The sequence below is a fragment of the Protopterus annectens genome, chromosome 11.part0 (assembly GCF_019279795.1).
Source record: "Protopterus annectens isolate FY-2018-M chromosome 11.part0, PAN1.0, whole genome shotgun sequence".
NCBI classification, from domain to species: Eukaryota; Metazoa; Chordata; order Ceratodontiformes; family Protopteridae; genus Protopterus; species Protopterus annectens.
The window spans coordinates 57645366-57658765 of NC_056745.1; the positions used below are offsets into that span (position 1 = coordinate 57645366).

Below are 13400 nucleotides of genomic sequence, written 5' to 3' on the forward strand. Positions count from 1 at the left end.
AGGTTCTCCCGTTCAATTCTTGGCTGGAGAGCAGGGAGTGCCTTCTCTGTGGAGTCTGCATGTCCTCCCCATGGTTGGGTGGGCATTCGAAAGACATGCGTAAATGGGTGTGCCTTTGTTGAAGGTTGAACATCGAGCTGGCACCTCGGCATTCATCAAAATCTACTGCCAATCATTAGCGGACCGCAGTTCTGCTGTGGCGACCCCTAACTGGGAAAAGCTGAAAGACAACAACAACTATTGAGATCTTGTATATTCAGACTCCTATAACTAAACTTCTTCCCCTACCTAGCATGGAGACTGCCAAAAAACATAAATGCATACATAAATAAGTGCACGACAGACCCCATTCTCATTCAACCAATGCTTGTCTGCAAGCACTTCTTACAAAACTGCATAGCAGTGACAGTAGCTTGTTTCTACAGTAATAAAAATTTTAGAAATCATTTAACTGCTACAATACATCATTGCAAAGAAGACTAGATATTCATAATTTCTTGTAAATTCAAAAGTCTATATCCTAAAAGAATCAAAATGCAAGTGCTTGTAACAAAATGCCATGATGTGGGTTAATAGCAAATGTAACAGCCTGACAAGGTTACAATCTTACAGATTATTTTACAGTACATTTTTTGATGATTTATTGCCCCCCCCACTGAAAAACTGTTAGGGAGGCCATCCTTCAGACCACCATGAGGGTGGTTTGTGCCTCTGTCTGTGCACTGCCACTTAATGAGCCTCCTGCTGGACAGGGCATCCTCATCACCTGGTCAGATGTGTCTTGCTTATCCCCAGACATAGATCCTACTATGTCTACCTCAGACCATAAAAACACATCATTGTTCTTGGTAGTGATTTGAGTCTGATTGCGTCATTCTTAGCACAGACTATGGTAGCAACTTTTCCTGTTGTCCTAACAATACCAATGGGTCACAGTCAGAGCTATTTCCTACTCTACTATAGAGCCAGGCTATATATACACAAACATTTTAATTGATAAAGTCTGTCACTGATTATACAGCATTGGAGCTGCTAGCATAACATTTAGACTGCAAATTTCAAAGTATTAATGTTTTTCTAGATTGCTACAGAGGGTCACACAGTTCTTGATTGTAAATTGTAAGCTACACATTACTGGCATCTGGTATTGAAACATGAATCTATTAACTCTATGTATGTAAATATATATATAGATACATATATATATATATATATATATATATATATATATATATATATATATACGTATATTAGTGTGACATACACGTACATGCATATGTATGTGTGTGTGTATGTATGTATATATATATATATATATATATATATATATGTATGTGTGGGGTCTGGGTCTACTTTTAAAGCTGAAAGTTTCAAAACTTTGAATTTCTTATCAAAGTTTTGAAACTTCGAACTGTTTAAATGGTATATATTTATATCTAAGAGAGTGTGTGTGCGTGTGTGTGTGTGTGTGTGTGTGTGTGTGTGTGTGTGTGTGTGTGTGCGTCCGTGTGCGTGTGTGTGTGTGTGTGTGTGTGTGTGTGTGTGTGTGTGTGTGTGTGTGTGTGTGTGTGTGTGTGTGTGTGTGTGTGTATATCTGCAGGTATGTTGAGAGAGAGAGAGAGACTGGAATTTCAAGCAGCATACATAAAAAGGCTTTACAAAGTGTGGTTTTATTTAACTGAATGTAAAGGAAGCTGATTCTGGTACAGACATGAACCAAAAGGTAGCAGCAAATAAAAATAAAAGAACTCAATAGTTTTAGTTTCGGGTTCCGTAAACAGTTACTTTCAGTAGCCACTTTGGCCACAGAGTTCACTTATGACTCAAAACTGGTTTCAGGAATAAAAGTTTTAAATGCAACTGTTAACTAAACAATGCTTATGGAATAAAAAGGCTTTCCCAGTAGTCAGTGAAATGGATAGTTCAAAGTATCCTTTCACCTGGAAATCCAGTGGTGAAAAAATATTCTTTTACCAATACCTTTCTGGTTAGGCAATTCAAAGTCTCAATAGATTGACTTTTACTGACACCTCTAAGGTTATGCACTTCTAGGTTGCAGTTAAAATTTCCAAATGAGCCTTTCACAGCTGATTGGGCCGACTCTGCTGTTTTTGTCTTTTTCTCTTCTTTCCCCAAAGTGCTGTGATCTGCTTTGGACTCTGACTTTAACTATTTATGCCATCCTGAAGCTCACCTGGCCTTTGAAAGGAATCAGTCTACAGCTCACTTCTACTACCTGCACTGCGGCTTACTTACAAATAGTTGATTTACTGTTGCTCTGACTGTCTAAAGTTTGATGTTGCTGTGTGATTTATCGCAGTATATTAAACTATGGGAACCTCTAATGTACTTTCAAAGTGTTTGCCCTTTTTTGCAATGTGGTGCATCTGTGGAGGTGTCATATATAACTTAAGGGCATGGTGGGCCTCCACTAATCGGAGGTCTAAGAGGCTTGACCTCTGGAAAAATGTTGTTCCTTTTTTCATACTTTTTTGATCTATGGATTTCAGACTTCATATTCTGGAAAACCCTAACTAAAACCACTGTATGTCGATGAACCATCGTTAAACCCCTGGGCTGTAAGTATCGTACTGTAAAGGTACCAGTCCTTATTGCCTAGCTTTTACTTCCTTTCTGCCTTATAGAAAATGTATTTCAATTACTTCTTGGGCTCTAGATGACCAAGCTATGGCTCTGAGTAAAGCAAACATTGCTGTTAGAGCTCCAACATACCTTAATTCTCTCGCAACTCAAAGCTGGCCACAACATACTCGATAAACCTAACAAATGCCCAGCTATCACAAATTGCATCAATAGATACAAACGCTAATGACAGCTTAGAGCATAATACCAGAACTGAGCACTCACTTGAAAATCTAACAACAACTATGGGGGCTCCTTATGTGCTATGCAATAGCATGTAATTCCATCCTTCTTGAAATCAGACCATAAGCAAATCGAAAACTCTCCCTACAGAAGTTAACAAGAAAAAAGAAACTCATGTTTGGAACTGTTCATATGTTAAATGCTGAACTATAATGTATCATATCCTAAAAGTCATAATAAAAATGATTATTCTCCTTAACCAAAGTATCTTAACTGTCTGTTAATCTTTCTTCCAACAATGTACTTCCTGCTATTGTTTTATAGTACTTACCTTGGCTCTTCATTATTTTATAAAACCGACATGAAATCTACATACTGTATATACTAAAGATGCATGCAGTTTAATTCTTATTATACGTGCCAAGTATGTTTTTTATTTTTCTTTTGTATTATATTTTAATTTTTTTTAGTCTTAATAGAGAAATTCTCTAATCAAGTCTTTCTGTAATTACCAGCTACTGTTCTATATGTGGAGCTTTTTGCCCCAATGTTCTGCTGAGTTAAATTAGACTAACACGGAAAACAGAAATAGGAAGATGAATAGACAGACAGGCAAATGATAGACAGATAGACTGACAGCCAACCAGCCAAGTAGATAGAGAGACAGATAGATAGATAGATAGATAGATAGACAGACAGACAGATATATAGACATAGACATACAGAGAGATAGATAGATAGATAGATAGATAGATAGATAGATAGATAGTAGATAGATAGATAGATAGATAGATAGATAGACAGACAGATAGATATATAGACATAGACATACAGAGAGATAAATAGATAGATAGATATAGAGAGAGATAGATTCATAACACTTGAACCTTCTTACAGTTTCAGTTACGGTGTACTATCTGTCAAATTGGGTGCATGCCAGCACTAGCAGAACATTAACACTTTGAGATTAGATGATTAATTGTGCAATGTGTACCCAGACTCAGACATGTGGCCAGATGCCAAATCTAACTCTCTTTTGTCCCTTCTAGAAAGTGATTTATGTTTCTTACTGTCCTGTGGAATACATAGGTCTTTGAATGCCACAAACATTAACTTCATAGGTCAATATCTTGACAACTTCATCAGTTAAAGATCATTATGTGTTGAAACAAAGGCCATCTTTGACATTGCTCATGGAAATGAGACGTTTCATGCCCTTTGTAAGCAACATTAATCAGGTAAAGATAACAGAGAATTGTTTTGAAAACTGAGGCAAACTTTAACCTGACATGCAAAGCACTGTATGTAAATGGATGCTTAGCACAAAGTTATAACTTACATTACATCCCAGGCAAGTCACTTTCTGTGTTGCTTTTATCACAATCAATAATTCCCTCCAAAGATTCAGGTCTGATAAAAAAGCATAGTGAACTATGCTGATGGTGAAAAAGAGTATGAGATTTCTTCTAATAATAATATCACTTAAATGAATATTTTCTTCTTACATGTTCTAGTTTTGAACTTGAAATGTAAGTTATTATCGTGTGGCTGAAAGGTTTCTTTAAATTCAAGAGAGGTATGTATTTTAAACACATTAATTGGGTAAAAATATATCAGATGAGAGTTAATTATTTTATTTAAATGGATTAATTCAAATCACATTGTTTCTAATGAGTTGCTTGAATCTATTATTTTAATGTCCCTGACTTGTTTTGCGTAGAATGGATTTTTCATAGTTTTTGTAGTTTTATTATTCCGTTCAGTGGTTTTGTTTTTTTATTTCTTGTAAGTTCAGTTTTCTCAGCCAAATTTTCTCTATGCAGAATACATGTATTATGATTTTCTTTTGTTATGCATTATTTTGATATCTGACAATGTAGCAATGTGTAAAAGCATGTTTCTACATGGTTATATATTCTGGAGAGGAGGTTATAAATAAATAAATAACCTTCATTTGTGGTTTCCACATATTTACAATTGCTTATATTTCCATATCCCTGCTTTGCTGCTGTTCATTATTATATTTACTGAAACTCGACACTGCGTCATCGTATGACATCATTGCGCCTTGCAGGTTTGCCTTAATGCCTAACAATCAAATCATACAGCAGCTGAAGTTAAAATGTGAAGAAGTTTTGCATTTTGGCAAATGTACGGAGCACAGTGTCATATGTCTCCCAACACTGTGATAACAGTCCGTTGATTATAACTGACCAGCATGTCCTTTCCTTCCCTACTCTATATATGAAAGCATTTGCCAGTCATATTTTTTTCCAAGGAGCTAATATGGAGGAATACAAAATTCTGAGCACTTTGCCATTACCATCGCTAATTTTACTCAATATTTGCTTTAATACGGTCATCAAAAGACATTTGTTTAGAGCAGATTACACCATGTTGGAATAGTTCAGTTAGTATCTCAGATAAGTGGAGTTAAAAAGTGCATTGCAGTCATGTCAATGTGCAGATTTGTAGGAACACCACTGTTTAATAATTAGCAACTCTGGGAATGTTGCAGTCACATTGATTTCAGATTTGTAGCAGCACCATTGTTTAATGGTTAGTAACTTTGGGAATGCCGCAGTCATGTTGATGTACAGACTTGTAGCAACACCACTGTTTTTTGCAGTCATGATTTGCAGATTTGTAGCAACACCACTGTTTAATGGTTGGTAACTCTGGGAATGCTGCAGTTATGCTGATGTGCAGACTTGTAGGAACACCACTGTTTAATGGTTAGTAACTTTGGGAATGCTGCAGTCACATTGATGTGCAGATTTGCAGGAATACCACTGTTTAATGGCTAGTAACTCTGGGAATGTTGCAGTCAAATTGATTTGCAGATTTATAGGAACACCACTGTTTAATGGTTGGTAACTCTGGGAATGTTGCAGTCACATTGATGTGCAGATTTGTAGGAACACAGCTGTTTAATGGTTGGTAACTCTGGGAATGTTGCAGTCATGTTGATGTGCAGATTTGTAGAAACACCACAGTTTAATTGTTGTTAATTTTGGGGATGTTGCAGTCACATTGATGTGCAGATTTGGAGAAACACTGCTGTTTAATGGTTGGTAACTCTGGGAATGTTGCAGTCACATTGATGTACAAATTTGTAGAAACACCGCTGTTTAATGGTTGGTAACTCTGGGAATGTTGCAATCATGTTGATGTGCAGATTTGTAGCAACACAGCTGTTTAATGGTTGGTAACTCTGGGAATGCTGCAGTCATGTCGACGTGGAGAATTGTAGCAACACCACTGTTTAATGGTTGGTAACTCTGGGAATGTTGCAATCGTTGAAGTGCAGATTTGTAGAAACACTATTCTTTAATAGTTGGTAATTCTGGGAATGTTGCAGTCATGTCAATGTGCAGATTTGTAGAAACACCACTGTTTAATAGCTGGCAATTCTGGCAATGGTGCAGTCACATTGATGTGCAGATTTGTAGGAACACTGCTGTTTAATGGTTGGTAACTCTGTAAATGCTGCAGTCACATTGATGTGCGTTTTTGTAGGAACACCACTATTTAATGGTTAGTAACTCTAAGAATGTTGCAGTCACATTGATTGCAGATTTGTAGTAACACCGCTGTTTAATGGTTGGTAACTCTGGCACTGTGCACATGGTGTGAAGTTCAACATATGCACCACTGTGACCTTTTTGTTTAGAAAGTCTGAAAACTGTCCATTCCTTTGAGCAGTGTGGACATCATTATCATATAAAACATGATTGTAATAACTGTTATAGCTGTTCATCGATTATTGTCTGTCAAAATAAATACTTTTAGATATATTTTTCAGCTTTGAATTTTACTCTTTGGTTATCATACATTTCAGAGAGTGTTTGGCAGGTGTGGGCTGTCAAGATGATACCTGTATTCTGAGGCTACATTCATTTATTTTACATATCAATAACCCATTTTTCTGCCCTTTCTAGATGCACCTGAGGATCCTGGCAGGAAAATAGAGGAAGATATGATTACTTTTACAGACGTACAAGAAAGAACAAGTGCAGTTTATCAATGTAACGCATCTAATGAGTACGGATATTTATTGGCAAACATATTTGTTAATATTCTTGGTAGGTATAAATATTCTGTGTAAACTTATTGTCAACATACCCCTTTACATTTTGTTTTCTTTATGAAAAAGTTAGAATGTTTGTTAGAATTGAAATAGAAACCATAGAAGTGCTCGAAGCACTGGAACAACTTAATCAAACTAACCTGAGGTACACCTGTGAAGGGTTAGTAATACTGAAACGGGTTACATGTTTGATTACTAGTCTGAAGACATATAGCATTGATCCAGCTAATAAAACATTATGAAATCTATAAAGTACAGCACCTTAGCATATACAAATCCATTAGCAGAAGACTTTTTTGTACTATTTTAATGTGATATTGTACATCAAAAACAAATGAATAGTTAAGGGGAATGGATTAACAAACCATATCTCAACATTGTTTCTCTCATACCTTTAGATCTGAATAGGACTAAATTAAACATCATGTGACCAGCAGTTCTGGAAAATGTGCAGCTGCAGTGTGTTCTAGATTTTTCAGTACTGTGATGCAACCACATAAATATCTTAAGACGTTTCTAAATCTCCAGTTGCATACATTACAACTCTTGACAAAGCACAGTTAGCTACAATAAATATTTTAATTTAGTCCTGTAAAAAGTCACTCATGCCTAGTGGGTCTCAGATCAAAAATAAGTAAATTTAAAACTTAATAGTGTTGCAAATCATTCCAGGTAAGACATTTAAATGTGTATTGTAATATGTACCAGTTAAAACACTTAAGTAAGCATTGTAATGCATACCAGGTAAGACATTTACATGTATTGTAATATTTACCAGGTAAGACATTTACATGTATTTTAATATATATCAGGTAAGACATTTAAATGTATTACAATACATACCAGGTAAGGCATTTACATGTATTGTAGTATATATCAGGTAAGACATTTAAATGTATTACAATACATACCAGGTAAGACATTTACATGTATTACAATACATACCAGGTAAGGCATTTACATGTATTGTAGTATATATCAGGTAAGACATTTAAATGTATTACAATACATACCAGGTAAGGCATTTACATGTATTACAATACATACCAGGTAAGGCATTTACATGTATTGTAGTATATATCACATAAGACATTTAAATGTATTACAATACATACCAGGTAAGGCATTTACATGTATTGTAGTATATAGCAGGTAAGACATTTACATGTATTACAATACATACCAGGTAAGGCATTTACATGTATTTTAATACTTACCAGGTAAGGCATTTACATTTCTCATCCACAGTGAGGTAAATAAGAGTAAATTTCAAGTCAGAGACAGAGCAACAGAATGTTTTGTTGCCAACCACAAAACAGAAATCTTCATGCATATTTGATAATTTGCCAGAAGTGGTATATTGCAAATATATGGCACATGGCCATTAGGAGCAGAATGTCTCTCTGAATGAATCTGCATACTCTGTCACCATAAAATATTAATCATGGTCCTGCTTTCATTTGGGCTATTATCATTTCTCAGATGTACTAGCCAGATAGTATAACCCAATAAACACAAACAGTATGGTGAAGAAGAAATTAATTCTGAAAAGCAAAAATCCAAAAGGAAAAGAATGCACCCGTAATAATTCTAAACATGTAGAATTTACAATGAGGCATGAATGCTTCAGTTTCTTCACAATCATACATGTACAATTTACTATAGCATGCCTCTAAGACAGTTTTATCACATTCTAAATGAATATGATTGTAACTAACTGAAAGAAATAAATCACCAAATGCAGAATAGCTTTGTATCACCCTTATGAAACAGAACATCTCTACTTCAGGCACTATGTGTGGCACTGAACAGAATATAAAATCTGCAATGCCTATATCAGCCCACAGGGGGCAGCATATCATATTTGCTTTGCTTTTATAGAACAGGTGTGGCAGCAGTCTGGTGCCCATTGGTATGCATTGCTGCCCACACAAAACTTTGTGGGAAATAAGCACATTTAAGCACATGCAAATGTACAGTAACATCAGACAACACCATGAAAAATAGTTCATCATTTTATATCTGATTTATTGAACATTTTTTTTTCTTCTGTTCAGCTTTGAAATGGCTTCTGCCTAAATATACTTGAAAAAAAAAATGTTAAAAAAAATTGATGCAGAATTTCACAAATATAATTCTCATGTAGATTAGGTTTTCTGAGGTCATTTTTGCCCCATGCCTGCATACGATCTTGCCATCCTCAGTCAGACTCAGCACGTTCATTCCTGCACATTTGCTGATGAAAACTATCACCAAACCCTGGCTAAGTGAATTAAAAACCTTCTCCCAGGATACTCTTTTCAGCACCCCCACCACATGTAACTGTGGTAGTTTGGGCCCTTGCAGCACCTTTTCCTCATCCCAGGATAGGGATGGTCAATCATCCTGCCCCTACTGTTAAGTACCTAAGTCACTGATCAAATTCAGGATGCCTGGGCCATAGGCAAGGCTTTTCACCTGTATAACACCATTACTAAGAATTCTATAATAACTGGTTCATCTTCAGTGTAGAAGGATATATATATATATATATATATATATATATATATATATATATATATATATATATATATATATATATATATATATATATATATATATATATATATATATATACCCATTAGGTGCAAAACATAACATAAGAAAACATGCCTGAAATGGCAAGTGACTATTAATAATCTGTTCCCTGAAGGTGATGCTCGTATACATAAGAAGTCACTAATCAGGCAATTAACACCATACATGCTGACCTGTAAAGTAATTTATTGAGCGCTTTCTTCACTGTAGTCAGTGGACTTCATCAGAATAAGTAAAACAGGGCCATGAAGCACTTAATATTACCTAGAATAAAAAAATCATCTGTTTGAAATCAACACTCTACTCACTGAAATTACTTAATATTAATACATTCCTAACACCAAACATCAATAATATCAAAATCTTATACGTCTAAAAATTAATCAGAAATTGGCTGATCTTTGTCTCAATAAACAATAGAAATATTCTCTGTAAAATCTGGTGGATTACTAGCATTTAACATAATAACTAACCTTGTTTATTAATTCTAATCATGTATTGCTTATTGCTGTATAACCATGTAATATTCCATTGGAGCTTTTCTCCCCGGGCCTCTACTGAAAATGGACATATATCCAGTTAGACTAGCCCGGTCAACAAATGTAAAATAAATAAATTTAATAATACTTGCCAATGGACGTCTTTAAGTTCTAACAAATCTGCTAATGTCCATCTCGAGGGAAAGGCAAAAGTTTTTCAAGAATGAAAAAAGAAACTTAAAATTTTTATGCTCAAAACTGTGTCTAAATAAAATATTGGTTGAATCAGGTCTTTTTAAACTATACAAATGCTTAGAAATTCTAGTCTTTAGTGGGTCTTCATTCATGCTTGCACAGAATGCTGGACAAGTTTGACAAGAAACTGATGCTCATGTACCACACATTTCATTCATTTTACAGTACGCAGTTTGTTTAACAAAATGAAGCAAAATTCAAGCGTAAGATGCTTATTATTTTGCTTGTAGATTGTAGGTAAAGGTGATAATAAATGTAATTGTTTCCAGTCTCTCTCTTGTATATATTTCTGCATAGATATCTATATATATCAGGGTGGTGTGCTTCATGCTCTTATACAGGATGCCTGCATAACCAGCTAGGTAGAGTAGTTACCTAGACTGTGTCTTTCCTTGTTGCACCCGCAGTACTGTTGAGGTGTCACACATTGCTTAACTTACTTTCCAGTTAGTGATATTTCCAGGCTTGATGAAGATACCATACCATACAGCACTAGAAATGTTGACTTATTTAATAAGCAATAATATAGTCTGCCGGTGTATATAGGGTGGTTAATATAGTCTGCCAGTGTATATAGGGGGGTTAATATAGTCTGCCAGAGTATATAGGGTGCTATATATAGCAGCTAAGTCACAGAAGCATAGCACAATAAATAACATTTGTTCACACAGTACAAAGGATAGTGAGTATTATCTGAGTACAATAGCTAGCCACTGAGATGATTTATAGGCATATCAGGGTATGGAATTGCAGAATATAAGATACAGCACTATAAATATACTTGTAATATATTTGAAAATGCATAAATTTGGTAACTAATTCAGGTTTATAAGTTAACTTGTAAACCATAGTAATATGAGTTAGAGATAATAGTAGGTGTGGTAATTCCACCCAGTTTAGTTCTTTATCTGCTAGGCTGGCCAACACAGTAGTGATTATTTGTGGCAATTTGGCAGTTCTATTATATCATTGTCATAAGTTAGTTAGCAGTGACATTTGGGTATTTGGGAGGATCGTGGCAGTGTAGAGTAGTCATGGCAGTTGGAGAGTTATAGATAAGATTTTCTGGCAACAGTGGGAAAGATAGTAGGAAAGATAGGTTTTGCTCTGTATAGTGATCCAATTTTGGGCGAGTTTTTTAATTGTCTGTGCTATATGGTGATCAAATTTCAACTGGTTATCTATAATGACGTATAAGCATTTTGTCTGGTTTACTAGTTCAATCACTGTGTTTTTGGTGGTGGTGATAGTAATAATAAAGGTGAGTTTCTGTGCCAAGAGATATTTTGGTGTGAAAAGTTATAATTAACTTTTAGTGGGGTTAGGAATATTTGTACATTATTTATCCAGCTTTCAGTGGAGGAAAAGCTATGCTGAATAAGGTCTTGGAGTTCAGGGAGAATTTTTGCTGAGCAGATCAGAGCAGAGTTGCTATTCCAGGACCAGTATATTGACCTATGCTAGCATGACAGGAGCAATGTGAAGACTGTTGATGAAGACATTGAAGAGCAGTGGTCCTAAAAGAGAATTCTGAGAAACCTCAATATTGAAAGACAGGAAAGAGGAGAAATTATTTTGCCACTTGACTGGTTGTGCACTATTTAAGAGATAGTTATGGAACCAGTGAAATGAAGAATTGTCAAGCTCTATGGTGTCTGGCTTGTACAGGAGTTTCTGATGTGATACTTTATTGATGGCTTTTGGTAAAGGCTAGAAACAGTGGTGAGACAGGATTCCTTCATGTCTATAAGAGTTGATGGTATTGAAAAAGTTAAGCAGAGCAGTTGAGGTACTATGAAATAAGAAAGCATGCTGAGTGGCTGACAGAAAATTATTAGAAATTGTTTGTCTTTGCATTTCTCTAATATTTTGAATAAGGAAAACAATATCACTTTTGGCCAAAAGTCCGAGAGGCTGGTAGAAGTTCTGCTCTTACAGAGAGATATAATATATGATTTTTTTCCAACGTGACGGAACCTGTTTTTCTAATTTGGAGCAATTGATCAGAATTGTGATGGGGTAGGAATTACTTCATCTGCAATTTTAAAGTATTCAACTGGTGAGTTATTAATGACGAGGATTGTGAGCTTAAGTTGCTGAACATTTTTTTGTCTCAGTTGTAGGTACTGGATTGAAGGCAAAGAGATTACGGTGGTTGTTACTTTGGGGTGTGACAGAGTCAGGGTGCTTGCATTGTTGGTTATGGATAATATAGTCTGCATAAAGAAGGTATTGAATTGTTTTGTGTTTTCATTACAGTGTGGTATGTTTGGGGCTGGGTCTGTTGCCTGGCCAGAGTTCAGTAGCTTGTTGACAGATCTCCAGAATGATTTTGGATTATTATTGCGTGAGGTTTTTTGTTCAGAGTAAAATTTTTTCTTATCTCTGCTGATACAGTATTTTACATGATTATCCAGATTCTAATAGATCTGCAGATTTATGATTGCCTTGTTTTGTATCCATTAATTCCAGTATTTGTCTTGCTGAACCATGAACTGATCTGTGCCTTTCGATAGCCGAAGGGAAAGGATAGTTTTGCCCTTTGTGCTCTAAGGAGGGAGAGTTGAGGATTCTTAAGAAGTCAGTATTGAATCCTAAGTGATTCCCAGTTATATAGTTGTCAGTTTGTTCAGAAATGTTTCCTTATGAAAGGTAGAACGTCTTCTTACAAGTTTATGCTGATGAAAGTTTGAGGCACTATTATGATGTCTGATTGCATAGACTGGCAGATGGTCACTCAATCTATCAGGCAGAGAGCCATGGGATATAATGTTGCTACGAGAGAATAGCTAACTACTAAGCAGGTTGTTCTTATTGTTTTAAGCCAATTCCCCCCTTTTTTTGTCAAATTACCTATCTAATTTGGGAAGAGATTGGCCTTATCCATCTCACAGTCGATAATTATAGGGAAGCTAATGCGAATAACTAAACTTATGCCATAGATAATGTGAAGAGACCCCTGCATGGATTAAAGCATTTAGGTGCTGAATCTGTCCGCTGTCTGTACAGCGGGGGCAGTCCTGGGGACATTTTTTATTTCCTGTCCATAGATCCAAATTTCATTTGAATACGGTGAGGGGTCCTTCCAAACCATTCTATTGATTTTGCAGATTATTGTCTGATATATATAAACATAGCTTATATTATAAGGCAGGAATTAATGATAACTTAAG

At 35.5% G+C, this 13400-nt stretch overlaps 1 protein-coding gene across 16 annotated transcripts in view; it reads left to right on the top strand.

Annotated features, from left to right (window-relative positions):
* The window catches only part of NRCAM (neuronal cell adhesion molecule), a 1614235-nt gene that overhangs the window by 1257168 nt on the left and 343667 nt on the right, over window positions 1-13400 (top strand). For all 16 annotated transcript variants that reach the window (XM_044087425.1, XM_044087435.1, XM_044087431.1 and 13 more), the window contains one exon: window positions 6768-6911. In XM_044087425.1, coding sequence (XP_043943360.1) covers window positions 6768-6911 — 144 coding nt within the window. The remainder of the gene's footprint in view (window positions 1-6767; window positions 6912-13400) is intronic.